The 26728-nt window shown below is 31.7% G+C and overlaps 2 protein-coding genes across 17 annotated transcripts; one reads left to right on the forward strand and one right to left on the reverse strand.

The window, feature by feature from the left end:
• Window positions 1–2701: 2701 nt before the first annotated feature.
• Window positions 2702–9929, reverse strand: LOC110656841 (putative disease resistance protein RGA1). Of its 12 annotated transcripts, XM_058135015.1 has the most exons (12): window positions 6571–9929; window positions 6228–6359; window positions 5762–5857; window positions 5554–5617; window positions 5397–5435; window positions 5041–5315; window positions 4797–4897; window positions 4570–4672; window positions 4255–4456; window positions 3723–3947; window positions 3403–3487; window positions 2702–3329 (listed from the first exon to the last, which is right to left on the reverse strand). In XM_058135015.1, the coding sequence occupies exon 1, from the start codon at window positions 9911–9913 to the stop codon at window positions 6599–6601; it is 3315 nt and encodes a 1104-aa protein (XP_057990998.1). In that variant the 5' UTR covers window positions 9914–9929; the 3' UTR covers window positions 2702–3329; window positions 3403–3487; window positions 3723–3947; window positions 4255–4456; window positions 4570–4672; window positions 4797–4897; window positions 5041–5315; window positions 5397–5435; window positions 5554–5617; window positions 5762–5857; window positions 6228–6359; window positions 6571–6598. The 12 variants fall into 12 exon arrangements, with proteins under 12 accessions (XP_057990998.1, XP_057991004.1, XP_057991003.1 ...); XM_058135021.1 differs by having other exon boundaries at window positions 2702–3947; window positions 6571–6678; window positions 6767–9929; XM_058135020.1 differs by lacking the exon at window positions 3723–3947.
• An 8409-nt stretch (window positions 9930–18338) lies between these two features.
• LOC110656802 (nuclear transcription factor Y subunit A-1) lies at window positions 18339–24421 on the forward strand. Of its 5 annotated transcripts, none has more exons than XM_058134892.1 (7): window positions 18339–18496; window positions 19297–19621; window positions 21307–21424; window positions 21600–21668; window positions 22058–22216; window positions 23502–23966; window positions 24053–24421. In XM_058134892.1, the coding sequence occupies exons 2-6, from the start codon at window positions 19344–19346 to the stop codon at window positions 23919–23921; spliced, it is 1044 nt and encodes a 347-aa protein (XP_057990875.1). In that variant the 5' UTR covers window positions 18339–18496; window positions 19297–19343; the 3' UTR covers window positions 23922–23966; window positions 24053–24421. The 5 variants fall into 5 exon arrangements, with proteins under 5 accessions (XP_057990875.1, XP_021669458.2, XP_057990876.1 ...); XM_021813766.2 differs by having other exon boundaries at window positions 19297–19593; window positions 21312–21424; XM_058134893.1 differs by having other exon boundaries at window positions 18343–18496; window positions 19300–19621.
• Window positions 24422–26728: the final 2307 nt, after the last annotated feature.

Here is a 26728-nt window from a genome sequence, read left to right on the forward strand (position 1 = left end):
AATATTAGACTACATTTAAGATATGTTATATACATTCTTTAACAATTTTTCTTCCCTAATTTCATGAAGCATTTTTATTTGATCTGTGTTATAGGATAATTGCATTTGTATTTCTTTTGTTATCTCACTTCAATTGAGACTCGAACTCAAAACATCATAGGTCCAGAAGCAATTCTAATTCCACTGAACTAAAACTTATCAGTATTTCACATTCTTAAATATTTTTAATATTAAGGTCTAATGCATGTTCTTAAATATTATTGTGTAAGTCATACAAAAGTTTCATGATGTGCAAGGTATTTTCTCTTTTAATAAAAAAGAAAACACATATAGGAAGCAAAGTATTTCCATTACTTCTCTTCTTGTTTTTCCTTTTTGGTGAGGTTGGGTACTTGATTGAGTTGGGGGAGGATAAGAACAATGAGGGAGCTTTTATTCCAAGACAAACAGAAGCATTATTCCAATCCATACCAATTAAGTTTGATATTAATAGAAAATATGATGAAATAAGAAAAGCATAACCCTCCAAGATTCAAGAAAACTTAGAATAGATGTTATTACCCTCCAGCAAGTCACGTAGAGGATATGAGAGGCTAATTAAAACTGCATCCTTTGAGTCTGCAGGCTCCATAGAAGTAATTTTCTGTTCCCTACATATTTATAAGAGATGAAATTAAGATTTTTAAAGTCATTATATATGCACATAAATGAAAATAATCCTCTGCTTTATTATCAACTCTTTCTAAAATCATTTTCTTACTTGTTTCACTTTTGGAAGCAAGACCATACCACTGAATAATATTAGTTGCTTGTCCACAAATTGAATAATTAATATATTTTAAGGTTCTATTTGTTTCGCAGAAAATATCTACCGTTTGGATCACTCAAAAAAATTAGTCAATGGAAGATAATTTTCTAATTAAAAGGGAAAACTAAGTCATTTTTAAGAAAAAAAAATTGACTTCAAAGTTATTTTTTATTTTTTAAACTTTGATAAATGTAAAAACACTTATACGTACATAAAATAAATACATATCATTAATTTAACATTGGAACCAATAGAAAATATTTTTCATTTTCCTTTTCTTCTTAAGAATATAATTCCGCGCGCGTGTGTATATATATATATATATAGAATGAATTCAAGTGTTCCCAAAAAAAAAGAAATAAATAAATAAATAAATTCAAGTGCTTTGCTAATTTTTTGTGAAGTAGAAGTTTTGTATGGCAAAATCATCTTAAATCAGTCCATATTAAATCAGAACAAATGTTTCACTTGGAATTAATTACCTACTGACATCTCACATCTGTATGGAAGAAAAGTCATCAATGGCTTCACCTCTAAAATTCCATTAACATAAATATTAATTAAAAAATCCTTGGATTAGGAAGTCAATACGGTGAACATACAGCTAGTGTCGCTGTGATTACAGAAATTAAATTGATAAATACAGAAAGTGAATGAAGTAATAATAAAGGTCAATTTTGCTTTTTGACACCAAAGTTAAATTAAACACAAAAGGCAAAAATTGGATCAATTGTACCAGAAATTGACAAATTATCGAGCCAATTTGCCGTAATTTTTTATTGTGCAAAAAATACATAGGAGAGAGACGTGCATGAAGGCCACTGATTTTAAATGTTAAATTATATTTTGGTCCCTAATATTTTATGAAAGTAATAAATTATAATAAGTCCATATATTTAATTTCCTTTAATATTTTTTAAAAAAATAATTTTCCAAAGATAATATTGGAAACAAATGTTTTTTTATTTTGAAACTGTTAAATATTTGATTTTGATTTTCCATTTTAAGACGCCACTGAGAGAGTAAAAAAAATAAATTGATTATATTTTTATTTTAATTTCTAGTTGAATTTTCGTCTATTATTGTTGTGCTTTTTTAAGAGGTAAAGTGTAAAAATGTAGGGGATAAGAGATAAATAGTATGGAGAGACAATGATCAAATTATTACAGTTTTTATAAACTTTGAGAATTAATTAAATTATGAAATGTTAAAATTTATATTTAGTCCTTCAACAGGCACATAAAACAGTAAAAAATTGTGTTAAATTAACCCAATTAGCCAATTCCAAGGTCTAATTGACAGCACTTGTAGCACACAATAAACAATTAAGCCGAATTAGCTCGATTTACCAACTTCATGGTCTAATCGACCCAACTTTAATATTTCATTCTTGACACAACTTATTTTCAATTTAGAGAGTCGAATTAACTTTTATCTAAATAAATCATATGAAAATTGAGATAACTTTTATAGTTCGTTTTTATCTTTTTCATTTAATTTCAATTTATTAGTAAACAATTACTGAACTTTATTTTTGTTTTACGAAAGTCCTCTTAACATGTTATAGAATAAAATTTTAGATTAAAAATAAAATAAAATTATCTTTTAACCTTGTTTTTTCTTACGTTAAAATAAATTGACTGCTTCAATTACTATGTGAATCTATTTAAAAAATATCAATGTCATTACAATAATTTACTTTTTAAGATAAGAGGAAGATTTTTACCCCCTAAAATTACAGGCATCACACCATAACCTAAAAAGATTTTTATAATATGCAAACTTGCTATTATAAGTTAAAGCAATTTTTTTATAAAATAAAATTAAAATTTAAGAATTTTTTAATAAAAATTAAAATTAAGAGATAAAAACAAAACAGACAAATTATAAAAATTACCTATGAAAACTGTATAACTTATTAATTCGACAAAAAGAAAATACAAGATATTAAATGAACGTATAAAAGTTTTGTAACTCACTCTGAAAATGTTCGTTAATAGTAATCAATTACTAAATCTAGCAAAATTCAAAATTCATATTTATTTTCCCATCTAATTAATGTGCCTAATTACTCCATCTAAGGATGATTAATTGTTCGTCTAGTCTAGTTACTTCATTTGTCTTTGTTGTATCCACTTCTACCGCCACCAATTATTTGTGTCAAAGAGAAGATGCCAATGAGGGGAAGAGAAGATGACAATGACGAGCAACGCCGTCTCTCTCTAAAATAAAAAGCTTCAAGTCTGATTTTTGGATCGTTTTCCCGGTAATTGATGTCCGGAATTTGGCTGCAGATGAGTGGAGTTATCGGGGGTCTCTCTCTCAAGCCCTCTCTGTTTTGTCACCGAGGACACGCTCTCTCTGTTTCGTTCTCTTTCAACCTCTTCCTCGTTTTCTCTTTCCATTTTCCCATTTTGCTGATATATACAATCAGTTTCCTTTGGAAATTCTGATTGCTTCTGAAACTGAAAAATTGATTCCAAATGTCTGTTCCAAGAGTTTTATAAACTTCCTTCCAGCCCTGCATAGAGTACAGAGACAAACTTGAAAGATAAAAGGGAAGATAGAACAAAGCGGGTAGTTGATTTACTTACCAGATAAAGCCCTGCATATGTCTTGTAGAAGTAGCTGATGATTCCTTTCATCTGAATTTTACCTTGCCTTTATAATTATATACAACTAGAAAAGAACCAAACAAATAAATCCCAGTGTGTCAAATAAAAAAAAAAAGTTAACTTTTGACCAAAAAAAAAGAACCTGTTATATTTAAACAACAATTCCATGTATTTCAGTGGTGAAATTGACATAAACATAGAAATTTCCCTTAGTCCCAGACTCCTAATAAAATAAAATAGAATTACATTTTAAAAATATCACAATATCTATTAACAACTAAGGCATAACCAGAACTAACTTTGACAAGTGACAAATCCTCTATCATAGTAGCTGTTTGTATTTCTTGTTCAATGGCTCAGAGTTGCATTTCACTGTTCCTCTCTCGAGCAAAGATGTGGGAGTTTCACCAAATTGCAGCACCAAAAGAAAGAACATTTGCTCTACACTTAGATGCACAAGGTATAATAAAATTAGAGACTGCTTGCTAAAAGATTTTCCAGTAGGCTGTGAAAGCGCATGCAACCTACAGAAGCATAAACTTAGACATATAAGAAGATGAACTGGAAGTTACGTATGAGTCTGGAAGTTAAAATCAGCTTGCTGCCTACACATCAGTAATTTGCTAGAAGTGCAATAGCTCAGGACTATTACGAAAATCAAAAGGTTAATCTAAACTAAAGCCTTGCTACCAATTTCAAATACATTTTGGCCTAAAAAGAACTTATGAAAACAAAACAAATCCTAGTTGAAACTTCACTTATTTTGAGTTTACAAAAATTATATCAAAGACAATTTCATAAAAGAAAAGCTAGATCCAAGAATGTATATACCTGTAGAAACAGTTAAGAATTCTTCTTTCCAACGCAACCAATGGCAAAGCAACTTTGGAACTGGCAGTGTAAAGCTAGATCCAGGAATGTATATACCAGTGTAAAGCTGGCAGACCATCCCAACTCATAAACTTTGGAACTGGTGAGTGATTGCAGAGATTGAATATGTGCAAGATGCACTCTGTTAAGCTCCCTTTATAACCTAATGCTCAGATGGTCAAGGGAAGAAACCAACTGAGATAGTGAAATAATTACAAAACCAAGCATTTTGACAAAAATAAATTGACAAAATAATTAAACGCATATGATACCTACATTTCATGTAAACTCACACTTGCTCTGTGCCTACATGAAAGCGGATGCTAATAGAGATTACTAGATGCGCTTTTTTCCATAGTTTGTAGCAGCACATAAATTTCTGTGATTGGCATAAACAAGAGTTCAATCCACCAGTTGCAATGTAGAGCAATATTTCATTATAAAAGACTGATACCGACTTATGCATAGTGCAGGTAAGGAAAAGTTATAAAATGTTTTCACACCTTACAAAAATCTAAGAATTTTAGCCTCATTTTCCCAGAGAAATTTCTCCACGTTTTAGGATCTGTTACTTTGATATCCGACCTTGCTCCAGGTTGTATTCCTGCAAGGATTAGCACATGGATATATTGCATTAAATTCAGAAAAAACAGTCAGGATAGATTAAAATATAATTCAAAGCTAACTGCTTTAAGAAAATGAAAACACCAAATGACGCAACATCAGAAGTGTTGGAGGTGACAATACATTCCATGGTCCTAACTCCAAAGTGGCTGGATTGCAGCATGATGGCTCGGCGAACATGACATCGTGGTGAGTTGTGACTTGTGATCCATCATCATCATCAATGATACATTCCAATGCACCCTGCAGTCGCTAGCTTCTCGATTCTCGAAGAGGTAGAGATGTGGTAATTGACAGAATTTAGACAGAATGCAGATTCTCATTGCCTCCGAAAATGCAACATTGATGCTAAATGTCTATTGTAAGAGTTAATTCAAGTTATCAACATCCTTCCAGCCCTGCATACAGTATAGAACCAAACTTGTTGACTCTGGAAGACAAAGTGAAGATAAAATAAAGAAGGCAGTTGATTTACTTACCAGATGGAGAGAGATACCTTGTAGAAGCAGCTGATGATCCTTTTCATGTCAATTTAACCTTTAATTTGTTACTATTGCCAACACGTTGAAATGAATAAAGCAAATAAATCAACTTCTAAAATTGAAAGAGTTATTTAAAGTAGTTAAAATTTCACACCTTTGTAATCATGGAAAAAGGAAATATGTGCAATATAAGCTTCAAGTTCAAAATTGCTTCATTCCTGTACCAAAATGAAAGAAAAATAAATCACAGAAAATATTCTCAAAATATCATATCAAAAATTGCCCTCGAGGGCTAATACAGGTAATGTAAGATATTACAAATATTGTTCTCAAAAATAAGTGAAACTGAAAGAGATAAGAACCTGAATTCTATTAGAAGAGTAGATCCTAAAGTAATTTACAACTTCCAAAATCCAAATATCATCTGTTGCAGGACAAACATCATTTGCTTCTATTCCCTGCAGACAGAATTTCAGTTCAGAATTTGAAGAATCATGATATTCGGAGTTGTAACATCAATTAAACTGATATGGGTCATTCATAATTAATTAATTGGTGGGAAAAAATTGAAATACCCTCCACTAAAATTTGAAAACTTCAAAAAATATCCTCCACTAGAATTGTAATTTGAAAGTGCCAACCATTCAATTTAACAACATATTGGACCATAAAATATTCTCTAGATGTTCAAGTGCAGCAAGAGGGTAAGACTGGTGAGAAATTAAGTTCTTAGAATGGGATTTAAAAATAAAATAACATATTATTTCATTTTGAAGTTTTGATATCCACATATCATCATAAGAACATGGAGGTGAACAAAACTTATACCTTTCTAAAATTCTGAAGTAGAAAAAGGTTTGCTGTGTGCAACATATAATTCTGTTGTTGGAGCTAGCAATATGTTCTACCATCCCATGGATAGTCAAAGCTAAGTAGAATCATTCTTCTATAGTTGTACCTCTGCATATAGAATCAGAACAGAAGTCGATAAAATAAAGACAGAACAGAGCAAGTAATGGATCAAGTTACCAGATAGAGACAAGAATTTATTGTAGAAGTAGATGATATTTTTTATATGACATTGTAGAAAACTTTGGACTGTCCTAATGATTTTTTTTAATCTAATTTAAAAATAAAATTAAAAGGAAGGCTGAAGAAAGAAAGTACTAACCGGTGGAAGCAGAGGAGTCTCCTTCTTCTTACAATAAATAGCGGCCACGCTCTTGAATTTGATGCCTATCTATCATGATATATGGGATGTGAGAAATGTTGGGCCAATCTGCAGCCATGTCGTGTTCGCATCTTTCAGATAAATGGGGGCAATCCTTAATTATCAACCGTTGTAAAGTGGTGATTTGACGCATTACTTTTGGTAGCGATTCCAGTTTGGGGCAGTTCTTGATCTGCAGATATTCAAGTGATGTGAGATTGCCCATCCAGTCAGGCAAAGCTGTCAAATTAGAACAATCGCTGATTTCCAGATGCTGCAAGGTGGTAACATGTCGAAGCTCCCTCGGTAGAGACACCAGACTTGATAGATAAGAAACAGTAAGATTCTTGAGGGAGATGAGATTCTGCATCCACTCTCCAGGTAGAGATGATAGACCCTCAATCTCTTCTAAATACAAAGACTTTAATTTGGGAAATGAAGCAGTGACTGAAGAAGAGGTTGATGGTAATGTGGAAGCCGTTGCAGTCATTATCTTCATCTTCAATGTCTGATGCAATGGTCTTATGTTGGCATTTGAAAGATACAGATCCATGTCCAGAGATGGAAACGTTGGCATCAAAGTCAGGTTAGGGCAATTCCGAATGGTTAAGTGAGAAAGACAAGGAAATTGAGGCACTAGGTCAGCGTCCCTACATGTTCTCCACCACCCTTTCAGATTAGGGCAGTAAATGAGTTGAAGAATCTTTAGGGATGGGAAGAATGTTGTTGATGCAGATGAAAAAGAGGAAGATTCTGCCATCTCATCCGATATATAATTCAGTGAATTGAACTCGTCAAGTCTGAGAGATTTCAGAGAAGGGAGACGATCCAACGGTGGTAGATGCTCGCATTTTGGACATGCTCTTATATCAATATCGACAAGATTTGTGATAGAAGAAAGCCAATTTGAAAACCTCACACCTTCGTACCCATTAACATGCAATTGTTTCAAGTTAGGGTGAGGGTGTAGGTTATCCAACAACAACTCACTATTTCCACTATCAATATCTCCCGTGCCAGACCAATAGAAATACAAATCCAAGGAGTGAAGGTGTTTCTTTTCCTTGAGATTTACTTGGTTGGACTCCAACGCGGCACTTCTCACATTTCCTCGTAATTCAATGGAAATTTCACCACTAAGCTGATTTAGGCTATTCAATTCATTTAACGTGGCACATCTCCTTCCTTGATCCCTTCCCACAATAAAATTAGATAATCTTTTCAGACTAGTTAATCTCCCTAACCCCACTGGCATGTATTCAAGCCTATTACATTCATCAATCATGAGACTTCTAAGACAAATCAATTTTCTTATATCTCTCGGTAATTCTCTAAGAACCCAATAATCTGAGAGTATTAGAGTTTGCAAATTATACAAACTACAAATACAGTTTGGAAGTGATTCGATTATTTGATTTCTTGAAATGTCAAGATACCTTAAGTGCTTCAACTTTCCAATTGAATCTGGCAATCCATCGATATACCACCCACGTAAACTCAATACACATAAACTTCTACAATTTGAAATAATACTATCTAAATTTATATCTAACTCACGAGAAAAAAATAGTGTCCTCAACCCCTTGTTTTTGAACTTTCTCAAGCATTCCTCAGAAGGCAGCCCCTCAAAATACACATGTTGGACTCTATCAGGAATATCTTTAGTAGTATCATTTACCACAAAACAACTATCCCCTGCTATTGACTGTGCAAGGTCATGGATGATATCATGCATTTTATAACCATGCTCATCCTTTTGAAAAAATGACTTAAATAATAATTCATTGAAGTATCCATCGCCAATCTCCTCTAAACTTTCATTTCCACTTTGACTCCAACATTGAACATAACCTTGTGCCATCCATAATTGAATTAACGTCTCCTTATCAAACTCATAATCTTTAGGAAACATGGCACAATACGCAAAACATTGCTTTAAATGATTTGGTAAGTGATCATAGCTCAATTTCAACACTGGACCAACATCATTCTTACTCTCAAACAACTTCCATATCTCATTTTCTAAGACAGACAACCATTCATCACTTTCTCTACTTTTTAGTTGCATTATGCCTCCTAAAGCTCTGATTGCAAGTGGAACTCCTTTGCACTTTTTTGCAATTTTTTTTCCTATTTCTATTAAATTTGGATTCACTCTACTTGTTCCCTCTCTAAATACTAGCTTCTCAAATAAATCCCATGACTGATCTTCTGTTAGGCCCCCTAAAGCATATGGAGAGTTTACACCCATAGCTAAAGCAACACTCTTGTTACGAGTTGTTACTAAAATCTTACTTCCTATTGCACCAACCATCAAATATTTTCTCAATTGACTCCAAATTCTATAATCTACGTTCCACACATCATCCAAGACCATCAAGTACTTTTTCCTTTCTAAGTGTTGTCTAAGGCGGATTTGCAACTGTTCCAATGACGAGTTAGACACTTCAATATTTGCACTTTTAAGGATGATTTTAACTATCATTTCAATGTTTGACTCCTCAGAAACACATGCCCACATTTTCAAATCAAAATAATTCATCACTTTCTCATCATTATACACTAATTGGGCAAGGGCAGTCTTTCCTAAGCCACCAAAACCGACAATTGCAACTACAGAAACATTGCTTTGATTGTCTGGACACAATAATGATTCTATGATTTTTTTCTTATCTCCATCTCTTCCTATCATTTCAGATTCCTGTACAAAGGAGTCCGTCTCCCTCCAACTATTCTTAACTCGCATATCTACTCCAACTTCCTTCCTAACTATAAAGCGAAAGCCAGACAAATCATTGGCAACTTCATCTAACCTCTCTCTAAGGTCTTTAATTCTATTACCCATCTTAAAACGAAATGCAATCTGATTTGAGGAAGAAAAGAAGTCGCATACCTTCCTTACAATTCTTCCCTGACCTTCAACCTTTCTTCGCAAACCTTCAGTTGCTACGTCATCCAGCAAGTCATCTGCATCATAGACAACATCTTTAAGCCTCTTTATCCAGTCCTTGACTGCATGGCTCTGCTCTTGCTTCTCCTCAGCATCTAGAAGTATAGCTTTGATGGTGGAGAGAGTAGTTTGAAGCCTCCTAAGATCATTTTTGAAGCCATACACAAAACCAATTTCTTCAGAAGCAAATGAGGTCAACTTTGAATGGGATTTGTTCAGCCATCTATGGAAGGATAATGATAGAAATTTGGGCAAGATGAAAATGAAGAAAGTTAAGGGAAACTTGTGTGTTTGTGAGAGATGATGCAGTTCATAATTAATCAGCCAATATATATAAGGTTTGGAAGAGAGCATTGCATTCTCTAAGGGGAAGAAGCAAAGTATTTTTTCCCCTTTTCATGCAAAAGAAAAGGTATAAGCAACGAATACAATAAATAAAAGAGCAATGAAATTATGCAAAGATGTCCTCCTTTGCCCCTCAGCGATGCAACTTCCTAACAAAATTCTACATTAAAATATTAGACTACATTAAGAAATTTTATATACATTCTTTGACAATTTTTCTTCCTCAATTTCATGAAGCATTTTGATTTGATTTGTGTCACAGGATTATTGCGTTTGCTTTTTTTTTTTTTTTTTTCATTTGGTTTCAATGGAAACTCAAACTCAAGATATCACAAGTCTAGAGAAAATTATAATACTACCGAGCTAAAACTCATTAATATTTGATGTCCTTAAATATTTCTTAATATTAAAGGCTAATGCATGTTCCTAAATATTATTGTGTATAAAATAGTTCAGAATGTAAATCATACAAAAGTTTTATGATGTGTAAGGTATTTTCTCTTTTAGCATAAAAGAAAACTCATATAAGAAGCAAAGTATTTCCTTTACTTTTCATTTTGTTTTTCCATTTTGGTGGGGTGGAGCTAAGGGAGCTTTTATTCCAAAACAATCAGAAGCATTATTCCAATCCATATCAATTAAGTTTGATACTAACAATAAATATGATGAAATAAGAAGGCATAAATCCTCCAAGATCCAAGAAAACTTATAAAAATAGCATTAAAAATTAAAATTTATTTTTTATTTCGTTGTAACTCAGTTGCACAATCCATTTCTAAATTGAGTTGCTATTCTGACAATTTCTTGTATTACTCTCTAACAAGTCATCTAGAGGATATGAAAGCCTAATAAAACTGTATCCTTTGAGTTTGCAGGCTCTGTATATAAGTAATTTTCTGTTCTCTATATATTATTAAGGGTATGAAATTAAGATTTTTAAAGTTATTATCTATTCACATAAGTGAAAAAAAATCTTTCTAAAAACATTTCATTGCTTTGTTTCACTTTTGTACTTAAAGAATATTATTAGTTGCTGTAAGTTGGAAGCAACACCATGATAGTGCAGTAGCTAGAACTGATTCTATTTTTAACTTGTAATCAGCGAAATTTCTGATAGTAAGTGAAACGGTGCGAAGAGAAGAGTATAGACAAATCATAGGTTTTATGTACACTTATTATAGTAAAAATAAGTGAAATCTTAAATTTTAAAGTTATAAGATCTAATAACCCTCTAGAAAAAGTGTCAGTCATATTGATTCAACTGATTCATTATCGAATTATAAAAAGGTAAATTTGAGATTTATTCCATAAATTTGAATAGTTGGGATTTATACAATGAGTGCAAGCCAAATTCCATTTAAATTAATTGTTTGAAATTAAATAAATTAATTGAAATGAAAATTTAATTTAAATTATAGTTTTTTGATATATATTTTTAAAAATATTTGTGAATTATAACTTTAAAAGATTTATCTATGATTACTTATATATTATCAAATTAAATTATATTAGATTACATAAAAATAAACTTCTTTATAATTTTTTTCTTGAAAAATCATTTTAAAAGAAATTATTTCATTATTTATTTATTAAAAAAAATTTTACTATAAATAAAACGAAATATTTATAAAAGTATAGACCATAATATTGAAAATTTAAGAATTTAATAAAACATATTGTTTGTTATTAACTACTTTTTACCATTTGAAAAAACATATCATTATATAATTAAATATTTTTAGTATTTTATATTTAAATATTTTTAATTATAAAAATATTTAATATTTTTATAAAATATATAATTATTTAAATACAAAATAAATAATTACTTAAATATAAGATTTGCATGCAAAGACTAATAAACAAAATTTCAGTCTGAGGTCCATCTTTCACCAGCCGCTTTATGTATGATACAGTTTCGCTCGTAGCAGCCATTTGCTTGACACCCTCCAAGGCTTTAGTGTCAAGCACTTTCTTCTCCGATCCACACCCTTCATTATCATCCTCAGTAATAAAATGGAAAACAGTTAGGCTTGCACTTGAGTTCTTAGCCATGCGTTTGGCTGATTCTAAGATTTTAAGATCACAGTCGATCCTAATGAACCAAAAATATATATATTTAATGTTGCATAATCACATTACCTCCTTGTCTCTCGCATCACCATAACCTGCTAATTCGACAATGCCTTTGCAGTTCATAATGAAAGCGAGCGCGACAGAATCAATTGATGGAACCTTTCACAGCAATGAAGGGACCAAACATCCTATGAATTTGACTACAAAAAGCAAAACTCTAATACCCATGTGGTATCCTATGTTGGTAAATCGAGATATGACAATAAGCAAATCTACACTCATTATTGATACAGCAGCGTGGACAGGCAAAAGAACTCCCAATGTAAAAGATTCGAACCGGTCTACCAAAGCAGAAGCTATTGGTGGCCCAGCCCTTACTGCAAAACCAAATAAGAAGACACCAAAAGTGGACCCTGATCAAACTGATCAAGAGAGAATCCAGCAACCATGGCTAGCATTACAATAGTGCAAATGTAGTAGTTATTGATAGGCATCCCTTCAGGAGTCTGTTGAATCATCCATTGAAATGCAGGCCTGAAGATGAATATTATAGCAAGCAATAAGGCAAGTATTCCCAAAGCATCTGTGAGCAATTTATCCTTAAGCCCAAACGCGGCGGAAGCAGATATGTGATTTTGGGCTGTTCAATGATGTAGGAGATGACAGGAAAGAGATTAGCAGATTGGAATTGAGTGGCAAGAAAACTTAATATTGAATTTTCTTGGTTCCCTTTATCATCTTTTACTGCTGCTCTGCAATCTAAACCAGATATAAATGGCTGGTTAGATCCTTGAATTACAACTCATTATAATAAAATGAAGGAAACTCAGGAGGGGAATGCACATTCCAGCATGCATGGAAGAGACAAACAAGGTGATTCAAAAAATTTTGAGAGAGAAATGAAATGCATGGCTGGTGATGAAAATCTGAATCATCTGCAACTCCAAAAGTCGCAATGAATATGTTAGAAAATGATTCCCCAAAATCCCTTGAGAATTCACATTAGGTGGTATAATGAAGCAAGTCTTTAATGTGTCATTGACAATGGACGATCCATCTACAGAAGTGGCATGCATGGTCGAGGAAGAATTTGGAACAGAGCTTTTGAGATTGATCAGAAAAATATTTCATAGATTCAATCAAGCACAACACCCCATGATTTGGATATTAATAACCCAAATGGATTGATTCAATTTGAAATTGAAATCTAATTGAAATTAATTAAAGTTAGATTTATCGATATTAATTTTGAGTCGAAATGAAATTAGTTGATTCGGTCTGTTGTTTTAAACCAAAACTATATTTAAAAAAAAAAAAATCAACTATTAGATTTAATAAAAATTAAAATTAAATCAAAATTAGAATTGAAAAGAGTCTGAAATCCAATTTCAATTTCCTTAAATTTTGAAAAAAAAAATCGTTAATTTCTGACCGAAACCGACCTGACCGATCCAATAAGCCATTTTGACAAGCTAGTAGCCCAAAGGGAGAAACCCCATAGGCCATGAGCGTAGAAGCAAGGCCACACCATCAATGCCCAGTCCAGAAAAATAACACATTTTAATTTAATCCAGATTAATTATTCATGATTTTAAATGTAAAATAAAAAATCATTAAATATTAGAATTTTTTATTTAAAATTATTTTTAATAATCTCTAATTAATATATTTAACTTACAAATTTTAATCTGTATGTAACTTACTTGGCTATATATTAAAAAAATATATATAAAATTAATTTGAGAATATATTTCCACCAAAATTTCAAAAAAAAAAATCTCCTTATAAAAATGATTAAAAAGATGAATTGCTCATTAAACTTGTGAAATAATGATAAAAATGACTAATTTTTAATAAATAATAATAAATTAAATTCCCTGTCCAGTTTATTTTATAATTTATATTAAAATAAATTTACTCTAATTAATTATATTTTTTTACATAAAAGTATAAATATTTATTAATAAATAAATAAGCTAAAATGGCCGCTAGCCCTTTTTTTTTCTTTTGTCCGGCTGTTGTTAAGATCAGCCGCCGGTCTCCACGTGGCTTCATCTCGATCCTCTACATGCCAGTCTGTTCACACGTGCCTTTTGACCTCTATCTCACTGCTTCTTGTGGCCCTCATTCTCTGTTCCCTTATCTCATTTTCCGCATCTCTCAAGTATAGTCTTATTTATTTTTATTAATAAATTATACTCAAATTATAAGAAATTCATTAAAAATTAGCATCATATTATTAAATTTCATAAAAAATAATTTTTTAATATAAAAAAAATTATCTTTCTAATTTTTACTATAAATTTTCCATTAAAAAAATAAAATTATAATAACTAAACTTTGCTTTAAAAAATTAATTTGATTGGCCTTGGTTCTTTAAAAAGAAAAGAGAAGAAAATAAAGCATTGGCTTTTGCTTACGTTCTTTAAATAATTTTAAAATATTAAAAAATAACCGACAGAAATAAATAAATAAATAATTTTCCTTCTCTTCTATAGAGCTATGATGCTGCTTCCTAGGATGAAGACAAGAATTCCGTCATCAAACGGCGCATCGCCGTTAAGATGTGCTCACCTCATCATAAAAAAAAATAATAAACAAAAACAAAAGTTGTTGACTTTTAGGTTCCCTGAGAGTTGACAATTGGCATGTGTGAGGGGACAACGTGGCAAGCTACTAATTGATGGGTCCATTTATAGTTGATTTTTCTGATGACACGTAGTCCTTCTACACATGTGTCAGTGCTGGCAAAATTCCAATTTGATGACATCATTTTTATGTCATATTCCTTTTTTTTTTTCCTCTTTCAATTTTTTTCCTGCATTATTTCAAAACGTGAATAGGTTGCTGAGCATAATGTCCAAATTACCCCTGCCCAATTTTTTTCATTTTGTTGTAATAGAAATTTAAAACTTTTCCATTTTCAGAAATAAATTATTTAAAAACATTATCAAATTTAAAATTTTGCAATAGAGTTACATAACGGGAGGTAATTATTTTTTTTTCATCATAAATATAAATTATTTTAGAATAAATAATTGAAGAGATTCAAATTTAAGATTTTTTTATTTTTTATATTTTAAAGATAAAAAGAAATCAATCAAATATTATTAAATATTTAAAATTTAGGATTTAATTTAATGTATTTAATCAAAATTTGATTTAAAAATCATTTTTATAATTATTTAATTAAATATTTAATTAAAATTTAAATATAATTAATTAAAATATATTTAGTAAATGTAAATATTTTATTAAATAATTATTATATAAAGCCAGATTTTATAATAGCAACACCTTATTTTGGTATTAAGATTGAAATTTAATTTTTTTTAATTACCCTTTTAAATATTATATATATATACTGAATTTTATTATTAAAATATGTTAAATTTAATATAATAATTTTTAATCAATATATTTAAAATAATAATTTTTGACCTTTATTATAATCTATAAATAAAAATTTTGAATGAGTTTGGTTGAGGAAAAGGGCTATTATGACCATGGATTTGCAAGCAACAAAAAAGGAATGGGAGGAGTGGTGGTAGTGCTGAGATTGACTCAATTGCTAGTGTGATAATAACTTGTGAACTAAAACTTGAATAATATGCAAAGTTAGGTAAAAATTAAAGTTAGTACTCAAGCATTTCTAAAAGCTAAAGGAAACTTCACTACTTCTGGAAGAAAACTAACCATGTCACTTACTTGTGGGACAACTTGAGTCTTTTAATTCTAACCACTAAATCTTGGACTTCAAACTCCATAGTTTCTTCTTTCTTTTCTTTTCTTTTATTTTACTTAGATAAATGAAAAGAAAAACAAAAGTTATGGGTACTTGTCACTTTGTCTTGTGCTGTTTGTATAGTTTTGGTAACTTTGGTCATGTACTTAGTTGGATTTCAACTGAGGTACTCTCTCTCCCCTTTTGCTTTTATTCTTTCCCTTTTTGGGTCTAAAAGAAATGGAGTGTTTGTACTTTTTAGTAGCTTCTTCTCTCTTTGGGAATCATAGATTCTTATTTACATTTTCATTTTGCAAGCTTCCATTCTAAGGAATTTTATGACCTATAGAAAATTTTCTCCCTTTTTATGTGCAATTTAATGATTATATATATATATATATATATATAACAAAAAACAACTATAGAATTATTATTATTATTTTAATTTAATTAACTCTGATTAAATCTTAAACTTAAAATCTTATAATTTCAAAAGTAATTTCAGTATTTCTAAATTAAAATTTATTGATTATTATTATTATTAGTGCAGTTATCATAAACCTGAACTCATATGATATTGAGCTCAACAACTATTATATTCTATTAAGTATTTACATTTAATATTATACACTCTTTATACACATTTAAATAAATTATACATATATCTCGATACAAATATTTAATCTAATCATAGTTAAGATAATTCTCGCACAGTGGGAGGGGACACAAGAGATTTTTCTATCTCAATTAGATTACACTAAGGATCAGCCATAAGCCCTTACCTTTTTACATTAGTTTTAGATGAAATGACGAAACATATACAAGAGAGTATTCCTTGGTGCATGATGTTTGTGGATGATATTGTTCTGATAGATGAGACACGAGAAGGAGTCAATAGAAAGCTAGAACTTTGTAGAAGTACTCTAGAGTCAAAGGATTTTAAGTTAAGTAGAACGAAGACAGAATACATGCATTGCAAGTTTAGTGAAGGCCAAACTGGTGACAGGGAAAGAGTTAGTTTGAATGGAGTGGTACTGTCCCAAAGTAATCACTTTAAATATCTAGGCTCAGTCCTTCAAGTAGATGAGGGATGTGAGGAGGATGTTAGTCATAGAATTAAAGCCGGATGGTTGAAGTAGAGACGTGCCACGGGAGTTTTATGTGATCGTAAGATTCCCAATAAATTGAAAGGAAAATTTTATCATGCAGCCATACGACCGGCTATGTTATATGATAGTGAGTGTTGGGCACTGAAAGAGTCGTATGCATCTAAGATAAGAGTTGCAGAGATGAGAATGTTAAGGTGGATGAGTGGCCATACTAGACTAGATAAAGTCCGTAATGAGAGTATTAGAGAAAAGGAAGGAGTGGTGCCAATTGAAGATAAGTTGAGAGAAGGGAGATTGAGGTGGTTTGGTCATGTGAAGCGTAGACATACGGAGGCTCCAGTTAGACAAGTAGAGCACATTAGGTTAGAGGATAGAAAGAAAAAAATGGGTAGACCTAAATTGACTTTGAGGATAGTAGTACAACATGACCTAGAAGCATTACACATTTCTAAGGATTTAACCCAAAATCGTTCAGAGTGAAGAAAGCGAATCCATATAACTGACCCTAAATTTTGGGATAAAATCTTAGTTGTGTTGAGTTGAGTATAATTAAGATAATTCTCATATGAGGTCGAACTTATATTAAATACACCCCATTATTATAGAAGGTACTCCCTCCATCTCACAAAAATAAACTTGTTTCTTTTTTCACTTGAAATAAGAAAATATAATTAAAATAGTTAAAACAATAAATTTTATTTAATATTATATTAATATACACTCAACTTATATTGTTTTATTAAAAATTAAATAATTGCTAAATTATTCCTAAAACTTATAAATTTTACATTTTTAATGCATATTAATTAAGAACATGTTAGTATGTTAACAAATAAATTACCATTTCAAAAAAATAGTAAGCCTATCTTTATGGAACAATAAATGTATATTCCTCTTAAATTAAACTAATAACTCATATTCTTTTAAAATAAGTCAAAATTTTTTGAAAATACTAATTTTCGTTCATTTTTATTCGTAGCATTTGAATTTTTCTTTTATTTAAAATTATTTTTGTATTTAGAAAATTGAATATTAAAATTTTTATTTTTTATTTTATTTTTTATTTCTATTAAATATAATAAATATTTATATAAAAAATAATTAAGTGAAATAATAGATAATTTAGTTAATTATTAATATATTTTTATAAAAATAAAATTTGTTAAATTATTTTTTTAATTATCAAAATAAAAATGGATGGAGGTAATAGATAATAAAATACTAATACCGAATTGACGTCTTGCATTTATAAAAAGAAATAAAAAAATAAAAAAAATTTGCAGGAAAAAATTATATATTTTTTTTTACAAAATAATCTAAAAAAATAGAATTGACCAGGGGTATTTATGTCATAGAAAAAGTTTACACCCTCATGTCCTCAATTTTAACATTTTCTTCCTTATAACAGACAAAGAAAACGACCTTTGCTTAAGCAATAAATAATAAAAAAATTAAATTCAAAAAATATTATTTCCATTTTTTTGAAAAATCCAAAAATAAACATTAACTTTTATTTTTATATAAGTATATTTTCTTTCTCCATCAAAATGCCACTGTGTCGCTCTTGAGGTTACAGAGAAAAAAATTGCAAAAAAGGGAAAATTAAAGAAAATTTTGGACCAAAATCGATGACTTTCACATAGATTCTCCAAGCTCCCAGAGCTCTAGGGTTTCAATTTTACAGTAAGTAATTCTTTTATGCAAATTTCTTTTCTTTTCTATTTTGATCCTAATTTTGTTGGGGGAGTCTCTAATTTTGTGTTTTTGATGATGGGTCTCTTTTTGTTGGGGAATTTTCTGTTTGGTTTTGTGGAAATTTGAAAGTTTTGAGTTTTGGGTTATCAAGAAAAGGATAGTAAGAGTTGTACTTTGTGGTTTTGGTTTGTTTAACTTGGCTTTAATGATGAAGTGGATATAGCTGAATTTGGAGTGGAGCTAAATCTGGGCCTAATTGAGATAAAATTGTTAGTCTTTAGGTTCAGTTAAGCAGAGCCTTGGATTGAAATTATGAAAATTGTAATTTAGCTATCACTGAAATGGAAATTGAAGCTTTTCTTTTCTTCCTTCTTCTAATTTCTAAAGATGTAGTTTTCAATTGAGTACATCTGTTTCTTTTGGAAGATCATTGGTAATGATGCTTTTGACCGTGCATGCGTGTAAGACTTGATGTTCTTCTCTTTGTTTCTTTGAATCTTTGTTGTGTGGAATTCTTTGTTCTGTATATAGTATATATACATTAAGCACCTGTTCATATGTGTTTTCTGTTCCTAAGGTGGTAGTACAGTTTTGGAAAGTGTGATGGTAAGCATCAAAAATTCCCAATTTCACTATCAGTAGCCATATTTGGATTGAAACTTGTATTTATTTTTCCTTTTTTCCCCCCAATTTTTTGAGCTTTTGATAACTTAAATATAATGTTCAAGGTTTCTTTTTTTAAATTTTATTTTGTTTCAGTTTCTGTTATTTTGCTTGTTTTATTCCAGTAGAGTGGTTGGGCATTTGTGATAATTTTCCTAGAAGGAAGTGAATAATGCCGGGAAAACCTGAAAATGATGATCATCGGTTAGATCAGAGTGCACACAATGTGTTGCAATCGGCAATCTACTCTCAACCTTGGTGGCGGGGTCCTACATTTGGTGAAGGCGCATCAAAATCATCTTCAGCAGAGCACCTGAATGGTTCTCTTGCTGATGGAGCTATCCAGTCACTAGCTAATTCTGGCTTAGAGAATGGAGCAAACTCCAATAAAGTTACTCAGATCGCTATATCATCACAATCTGGTAGTTACCCTTCCAACTATTGTTCATTGTGAGAATTTTCTCATGAAAACACTCTTGATATACTTAAAAAATACTTATACATAAATCATCAGACAGAGTGGCTTTATTGTTATTTTAATACAAGAATTATCTAGCATTAACCTTTTAATCTTTTTAATTCTTGATGAGATTGATGAACATAAAGTTTTATTATCTTCAGCATGCTACTGATTTATTGTAATCTGAGCTTCTTTTTTTTTCCCCTTTTTTTTTCCCCTTTTGTGCGTGTGTGCGGGTTGGTGAAGGTTGGGTGGGTGGTGTTTGCTTATGACCTGTTAAATATATGACAATAGAAAGGACAAAGTATCTTTGCAGTCGGCATTACAAGGGATGCTTGGGTCGTTCAGTGCTTCTTGAAGTGGCAGTGTCCTACGCATGGAGATACGTCTTAGTGCTGGACACCTAAAAAGAATTTAATATATTTGCTAAATATGGTTGCAGTGATGTGCAATAGACATGGTGCATAAGTTCATCTGGAAAATTTCTCTCATGGTGGTTTTTTTATAGCTTATTCAATCCTTTAGTTTAACCATCCCAAAAGGAACCATTTGTAATTATGATAGGCCACTTCTCTAGAATGATGTCAATGTTTTAGTTGATAATTGCCTAGTGGAAGCAAAGGGATTAGAAGATTTTCATAATTGATGCAGTTTCAACTGCACAGGTGGTTCTATTTTGAATGGAGTATATCCAAGCCTTGTTCCATGGAATTTATGGACAAGCTGGTTAGTCCTGAAGTCGACATTATTAATTCGTCTAACAAAGAACTTTCACTGGTTCCCATGGTACTCCCGTCTCTGATATTTTCAGGAGTTCGGGAAACAAGCAGTGACCATGCTTCAGAGCATGCAAGAGTCTTTCAACATCTGTGCTGCGACAATATAATCAATGCTTCCTTTTTTTTTTTTTTTTTGAGATTGTTTCCTATAATATTGCAAGTATTTGGAATTCACCTGAGATTTATGCAGAAAATAATATCCAAGCCTTTTTGGTTGGTTAAAGGAAAGATTTTGTTGATACTCTCAGTTTATATTTCATCCAATAACATAAATATCATTGAAACTTTCTATTTTGACAGTGCAACGATAAACTCTAGAATAAATCTGGAAGGCCATTTCTTTTTTTTTTTCTCCCTATCTTTGGCTATGACCAAATAAATCTTTCAAATAGCATTTCTCTGCCTTTATGAATTCCATAAAAGAAGAACAATATAAGAAAAGATTTTATGAGTTCTGTGACCCCACTAATATTTCGATCTCAAAAATTACTGCTAGACTCCCTTGCCTCTTCCATCACCATAGGAAAGTACATTGATCAAATCCCCACATCTGATGCAGGCAACAAAAGAAAGTGAGCAAAGTTCAACAGCGGCTCGCTAAGAACAGTATCTTTGAAGGAGTGAAGTTTGCTACGCTTATTTTGTTAGGGACTGATTTAGTGCACACATGCTTATTTGCACATGGAATCATTTCATTTTTATTTGTAATTGGATGTTTACTGAGCAATAATAACCTGTACCTCGAGTTCTTCAAATGAAATATGATAATTTTGCTTCTCATTTTGGAAAATATTTTATTGGTATTTAATATGATGTGTTGCCATTGTAACAATTTATCAGATGTCTTTCAGATATAAACTTGTATTACGATAATAATGCAAATGTTTCTTTTCTAGACCAGATGGAAGTAATGGACAAGAACACCATCTCAAACAGGCCCCAATGCCAGCACCTGTTGCTATGGGTGGACACGTTGATCCAAATTCTCAAATGGAACTTGTTGGTCACTCAATTGTAAGATCTTTCTCCTTCTCTCTCATATGTGCGTGCATGCCAAATGTAAACGTGCCTGCAGATCTAATGCACACGTGTTGTGCACATACAATTGTAATTGCCATCGTCAGACCCATTTTAGGTATTTGACTTATTTTCCAACTGTGCACGGTTCTGAGTTTTAAATAATTTTCAGGTTTTGACATCATATCCATATCCGGATCCACAATACGGTGGGATGGTAACTTACGCGCCACAAGCTATGGTATGTTAGTCCATGTTCTTGTGTCTAAAATAATTTTGAGAATAGAGAGACAGTTGTACCGCACCTCAACTTTAAGATGCTTTACATTTGTACCCTAGATGACTTTCTACCACGTCTCAAGGAAATGTCATGTCTTTTTATTCGCTCTTCAAGATTCACTTTTCCCTTTTGAATTGATGTCTCATTCAATTAATGAATTTCTATGGATTTTTTTCTAGTATTTAACAAAGGGAACTGAATTATCAAAACTGCAGCATATGTCAAACTGGTTATGTTGCAGGCTGACTTACAGTCGCTTTTTACACTATCATTCAATTAAAGTAAAGATTTCTTGCATATTATTTATGTCAGACGTGTAGAAGTTTTGATAATTCTTGATGTGATGCTAGGTACCTACTCAATTCTTGCATCATGCTAGAATGCCTTTGCCCCTTGAAATGGAAGAAGAACCTGTTTATGTAAATGCAAAGCAATTTCATGGTATTTTGAGACGAAGACAGGCACGTGCTAAGGCTGAGCTTGAAAAGAAAGCGGTAAAAGTCAGAAAGGTAGGATCAATTTTTATATTCTTTTTGATTCTCCAGAATGAATTAGGTTTTCTAATGGGCAAATCTAGGTTTGGACTTTAGATATAAATTTGTCATTGTAAAAGAAAGGGATATAGACTTGCATTGTTAATTTGAAGCAGTTTTTTTTTTCCCTTTCTCAGCAAATATGAAAATAGGTTGATTTGTTGATTCATGCATTTCCTTCCAATATTAGTTGCTAGTCTGCATCACAGTTTCTCTAGCCAAAATGCTTCACGGTAGCTAAATTATACTAGGTTTCAATGTTGTGGACTTTGTGCAGTTCTTCTATGAAGTAATAAATAGATGTTAAACTTTCTTCATCAGTTATGTATGTAGCTTACAATTCTTGTTAATTACTTAATTTGCTTGGCCGGTGTTAATGGGCACAATAAATGAGAAGTTCAAAAACCTTGTGGAAATATGAAATTTGGTGGTTGTGATTCCATGAATCAAAATTCTCATGGGTAGTGCTTCAAAGAAATGACTTAACTTTGGCTCGTGTTAGAAAATTAAACTAGATCTTTTATGGGCGAATAATAGAAGTTAAGAGAATATTCACATTTCCTAGTATAACTTATGTGATAAACACCCTTTAAAGTGTTTACTGCCTGCAGGTTGATGAGAGTTTCTAAAAGGACAAATCACTTTGTCATGATCAAACTTTATGAAGTGTCACAGACAGCAATGTCTGTTTTCAAATCAAACAAAAGAAATATTATTACATAGGTGAAAGTCTTAGGCTGATTCTTTTGTTGGTGAAATAATTGTATTGGTAGAATTCATGGCATTTTATTTTATTTATATTAGCTGTGTCCAAGTTCCAAGTGGTATAGGTCCTGCATTGTTCATTATGTGATTAGCACCTCCGCTAAATTAAGACTAGGTTGGGGTTGTGAAGTTAAGAGAACCAACGCTTTTATTTTCAGTTTGCTTGAGAAAAAAATTGTTATAAATCACCAACTAAATGGGTGAACTAAAACATGTTCTTGATTGTGTTCTATAAACAGAGCTGAAAATGATGTGAACAAATTGAATTTTGTTGAGCTACTGATGAGTGCGGTTCATGCTGAATTTGCATGCTTATGAAGTATTTTATGGAATGGAGCATTAATAGATGCAAATGAACCCTGGTTCATAGGTGCACATCATTGTGGTTTGGAATCTCTTTTGTTGATTTGCTATGTTGAATTTGAGGTTGGGTTAAAGCTCTCTGGACACAAAATAAAGTCCAGTCATGTGATTTGAATGTTGTTATTTGCTACAGCCATACCTTCATGAGTCTCGACACCAACATGCTATGAGAAGGGCAAGAGGTTGTGGAGGCCGTTTTCTTAGTAACAAGAAGCCTGAAAATAATTCTACGAATTCCACAGGAGATAAAGATGTAAATTCAGGTGCTAATTCTTCAAGACAATGTTCCATCTTCTCAGGCTCTGAATGGTTGCCCAAAAACAGGAATGGAGATTTGGACTCCTCTGGTGGTCAGCTAGAAGGAAAAGGATCTACTGGTCAGGACATGCAAACACATCCTTCCACCAATGGTAATGGTAATGGTCATGGCCATGGACTGTCATCAATATATCATCCATCATCAGGTGATATCTTGACCAGAGGCTTCTTGGGTCAGCAGAGGGAAAGCGCACATAGGAATGGGGTCACAAATGGGGCCCTGCCCATCAATTAGGTTTCCACCTAAAGTTGTGGGGCCTCCTCCATCACTTTTGCACCGGTTTGATTGCTAACTTCATCAAACTTTCAGTTCCATTTTCCCCTTTCCTGTTATTACGTCTCATGGGGGAGGTCTTTCTTCTGCAGGCAAAGCTGGAGGCATTTGGCATACTCATCCTCTCTATGTAGTGGTTTCCTCAGGCAATTCATTCTTGGCTTTGGATACTTGGTAACGTGGTGCATTCTCACAGATGAGGGAGGAAGAATCTTCATGGAGTTCCATTTCTTCACCACTTTGTGTAAAAATACCAAAACTTGAGTTCTGTACCTATGCATTAGGAAATAGTTTGCACGTGTAGTAATTACAAGTGGTTTACTATTGAGCTATATGCAAGTGTGAAGACTTCTTTTGTATGTGGCAGAAAAGGGTGTACTGCTGCCTGCTGCTGATGTACCCTATCATCTTAACAATGTTATTAGTTGTTGGTGGTGGTTTACTGGTTTTTCCTTCTGTTACCAGTTCTCTTCAGGCAAAGTTTGGTTGGAGATATTGTGGATTTCACAAAATTCATCATTTCTGAAAATCCCTCGAAATGGGAGATTTTAAAAATCTCTCATGGGAGGTGGGATTATATAAAATCCCTTTTAACGCATAAAATCCCTTATTTTAATAAATGAGAGATTCTACAATTAATTACTCTTCATGTCTATGGATTTTCGCATGCATGTTGGAAGAATGTATAACACTTTTCTTGAGAATAAGTTTCACATAATTAAGAGAGGGATGATGCATGTGCATTATACATATAATTTGATAAAATATATAAATTAAATAGTTGATAAAATATATAAATTTAATAATTTAGTTTTTAATTTTTTTTTCTTTTTAAATTAAATTGTATATAAGTTAATTTGAAATATGCTGTAATTTGTTGTATAAGTTTACTTTATAGGTTCAAAATATATTTTTTAAATATTTAATATATTTATATATTATATCCTTAATAATTTTTGCATTAAAAATTTTTATTTATCTTTTGAGGATAAACCGGGTCTAGACAAAGCCTGTAAAATATCAATTCTAGTATTTTGGAGCCCTAAACCGCTGGTTGGATTCCTTAACTGAAAACGGCGCCGTGGAAAATCTCTCATTTCGTTGCCCTAGTATAATTCAACTCAGGAGACGTAGTTTCACGACTGATTATTGATCACATTAAAAAAAAAAAAAAAAAAAAAGAACCTACGTGGCATACAATGCTGAGGACAGCAGAGGATTAAAACTCTTCCTTCCCTAGTTACTTTATTGCTTGCCAGTTATCACCTCTTCTTCGCCAAAACCCTTCTCTTCTCCAAACCATTCAGCCGCCGATGAACTCATAAATCTCAATTTCAGATCATGGGTCTTGCTCTCTTCATCTGCTTCTCTTTTTGTTTCGTTTTTGTTGAGTATTTCTTCTACTTTATACAGATGCATTTGTGATATCCCAGTGACGAGAAATTTAGTAATCTGAAAAATGTACATGAAATAATTTTTCTTTATCAAGAAAAAAGAAAGGACGCTCCCTTTGTGCAGACATTAAATGAATGCAAAGAGGTTGAGGAACCATTTCGTAGTTTCATGTACCAGGTGGAAATTGGGCGAAATGCCGAGGGATATCTTTTTTTTCCTTCTTCATTTCAAAGGAATTTTTTTTATTTTATCTTTTGTTATTCCCCCCACCCCTCCCCCCCTTGCTTAATGTTGTGTATTTATGTATTGGGTTATGCTTTTTCTTTAAAAATTATTGTTTTTTTTTTTCTAGAAAAAAAAGCTTTGATTTTTAATTTTTGAGTGAGAAGAATTAGGATGTAGTTCGCTTTGATTGGATACTTTAAATTGGAGACATTTTACATCTATTGTGTGTGTTAAGCATCCTTTAGTTTGAGGCTTTGAGCCATGCTGTGAAGCTTTTGATTTGTTTGTGTATAAATATCAAAGTTTAGATGATTTTGGTGCTTAGGAAAGGCTTGGCTTTAAACCCTTGATTTTTGGGAGAAAGTATCTTAAAGTAATGGGAGGTTTGTCAACTTTTAAAAACCATGAACTTGTGTGTTTGGATCTCTATTTTACAACTCACCAAATTGGTGGATTAGCAAGATTTTCTCATTACAATCTTCAAATACCATAATAAACATTCCCACCTTTCTAAACACTAAAATATTTTAAGGTTTGAGAACTATAAAAAAACTATACTTTGAAAAGTTTACTTTATAAAGCCTTACTTATCAAATGAGCTAATCCTGATGTGATTATCTTACCTTGTTTATTTAGAATTTTTTTGCTTTTGAATGCTCATTCCTGCTGTTATCCGAGTGTTAGAAATTACATTTGTATTATGAAAAATGATTCTGATAGTAGGTTTACATTTATATCAGTTGTTGGATGAGATGAGTCTGGATGAATCCCTTATATTATAAATGGGATTTGATATGAATATGGAATTATGGATGGAATTATGGAAAAAAGTTTTCTTCTTCTCCCTTGGAGTTGAAGGATTATGTTGAACTGTTTTGGAAATTTGTTTCTTGCTATAATATTCACTTTGGAGAAGACGGTTGCACTTTCTTGGAGTTGCAAGAAAGGATTTAATATCTGTGCATCTCAGGAAAACATGACAAACAGGGGCAATTGAAGGAAATGATTCATGTAGGCAACTCCCACCTGATTTGAGTTGGGTTAAGACACAACATACATATGCTTTAGCATTGCAGCATTTTTCCAAACTATCTGTTTCTCTCGGAAGAAAGCACGGATAATGTCCGATGCTGATGCTTCTAAGGGCA

This window comes from Hevea brasiliensis, chromosome 14 (genome assembly GCF_030052815.1).
Source record: "Hevea brasiliensis isolate MT/VB/25A 57/8 chromosome 14, ASM3005281v1, whole genome shotgun sequence".
In the NCBI taxonomy this organism is placed as follows: domain Eukaryota; kingdom Viridiplantae; phylum Streptophyta; class Magnoliopsida; order Malpighiales; family Euphorbiaceae; genus Hevea; species Hevea brasiliensis.

Bases quoted from the DNA above. Each gene is read 5' to 3' on its own strand.
- LOC110656802 (XM_058134892.1), top strand. From the start codon at position 19,344: ATGCCGGGAAAACCTGAAAATGATGATCATCGGTTAGATCAGAGTGCA. The intron at 21,669-22,057 runs GTATGTTAGTCC...ATGTGATGCTAG, and splicing joins CTTACGCGCCACAAGCTATG to GTACCTACTCAATTCTTGCA. The intron at 22,217-23,501 runs GTAGGATCAATT...TATTTGCTACAG, and splicing joins AAGCGGTAAAAGTCAGAAAG to CCATACCTTCATGAGTCTCG.
- LOC110656841 (XM_058135019.1), bottom strand. From the start codon at position 9,913: ATGCTCTCTTCCAAACCTTATATATATTGGCTGATTAATTATGAACTG.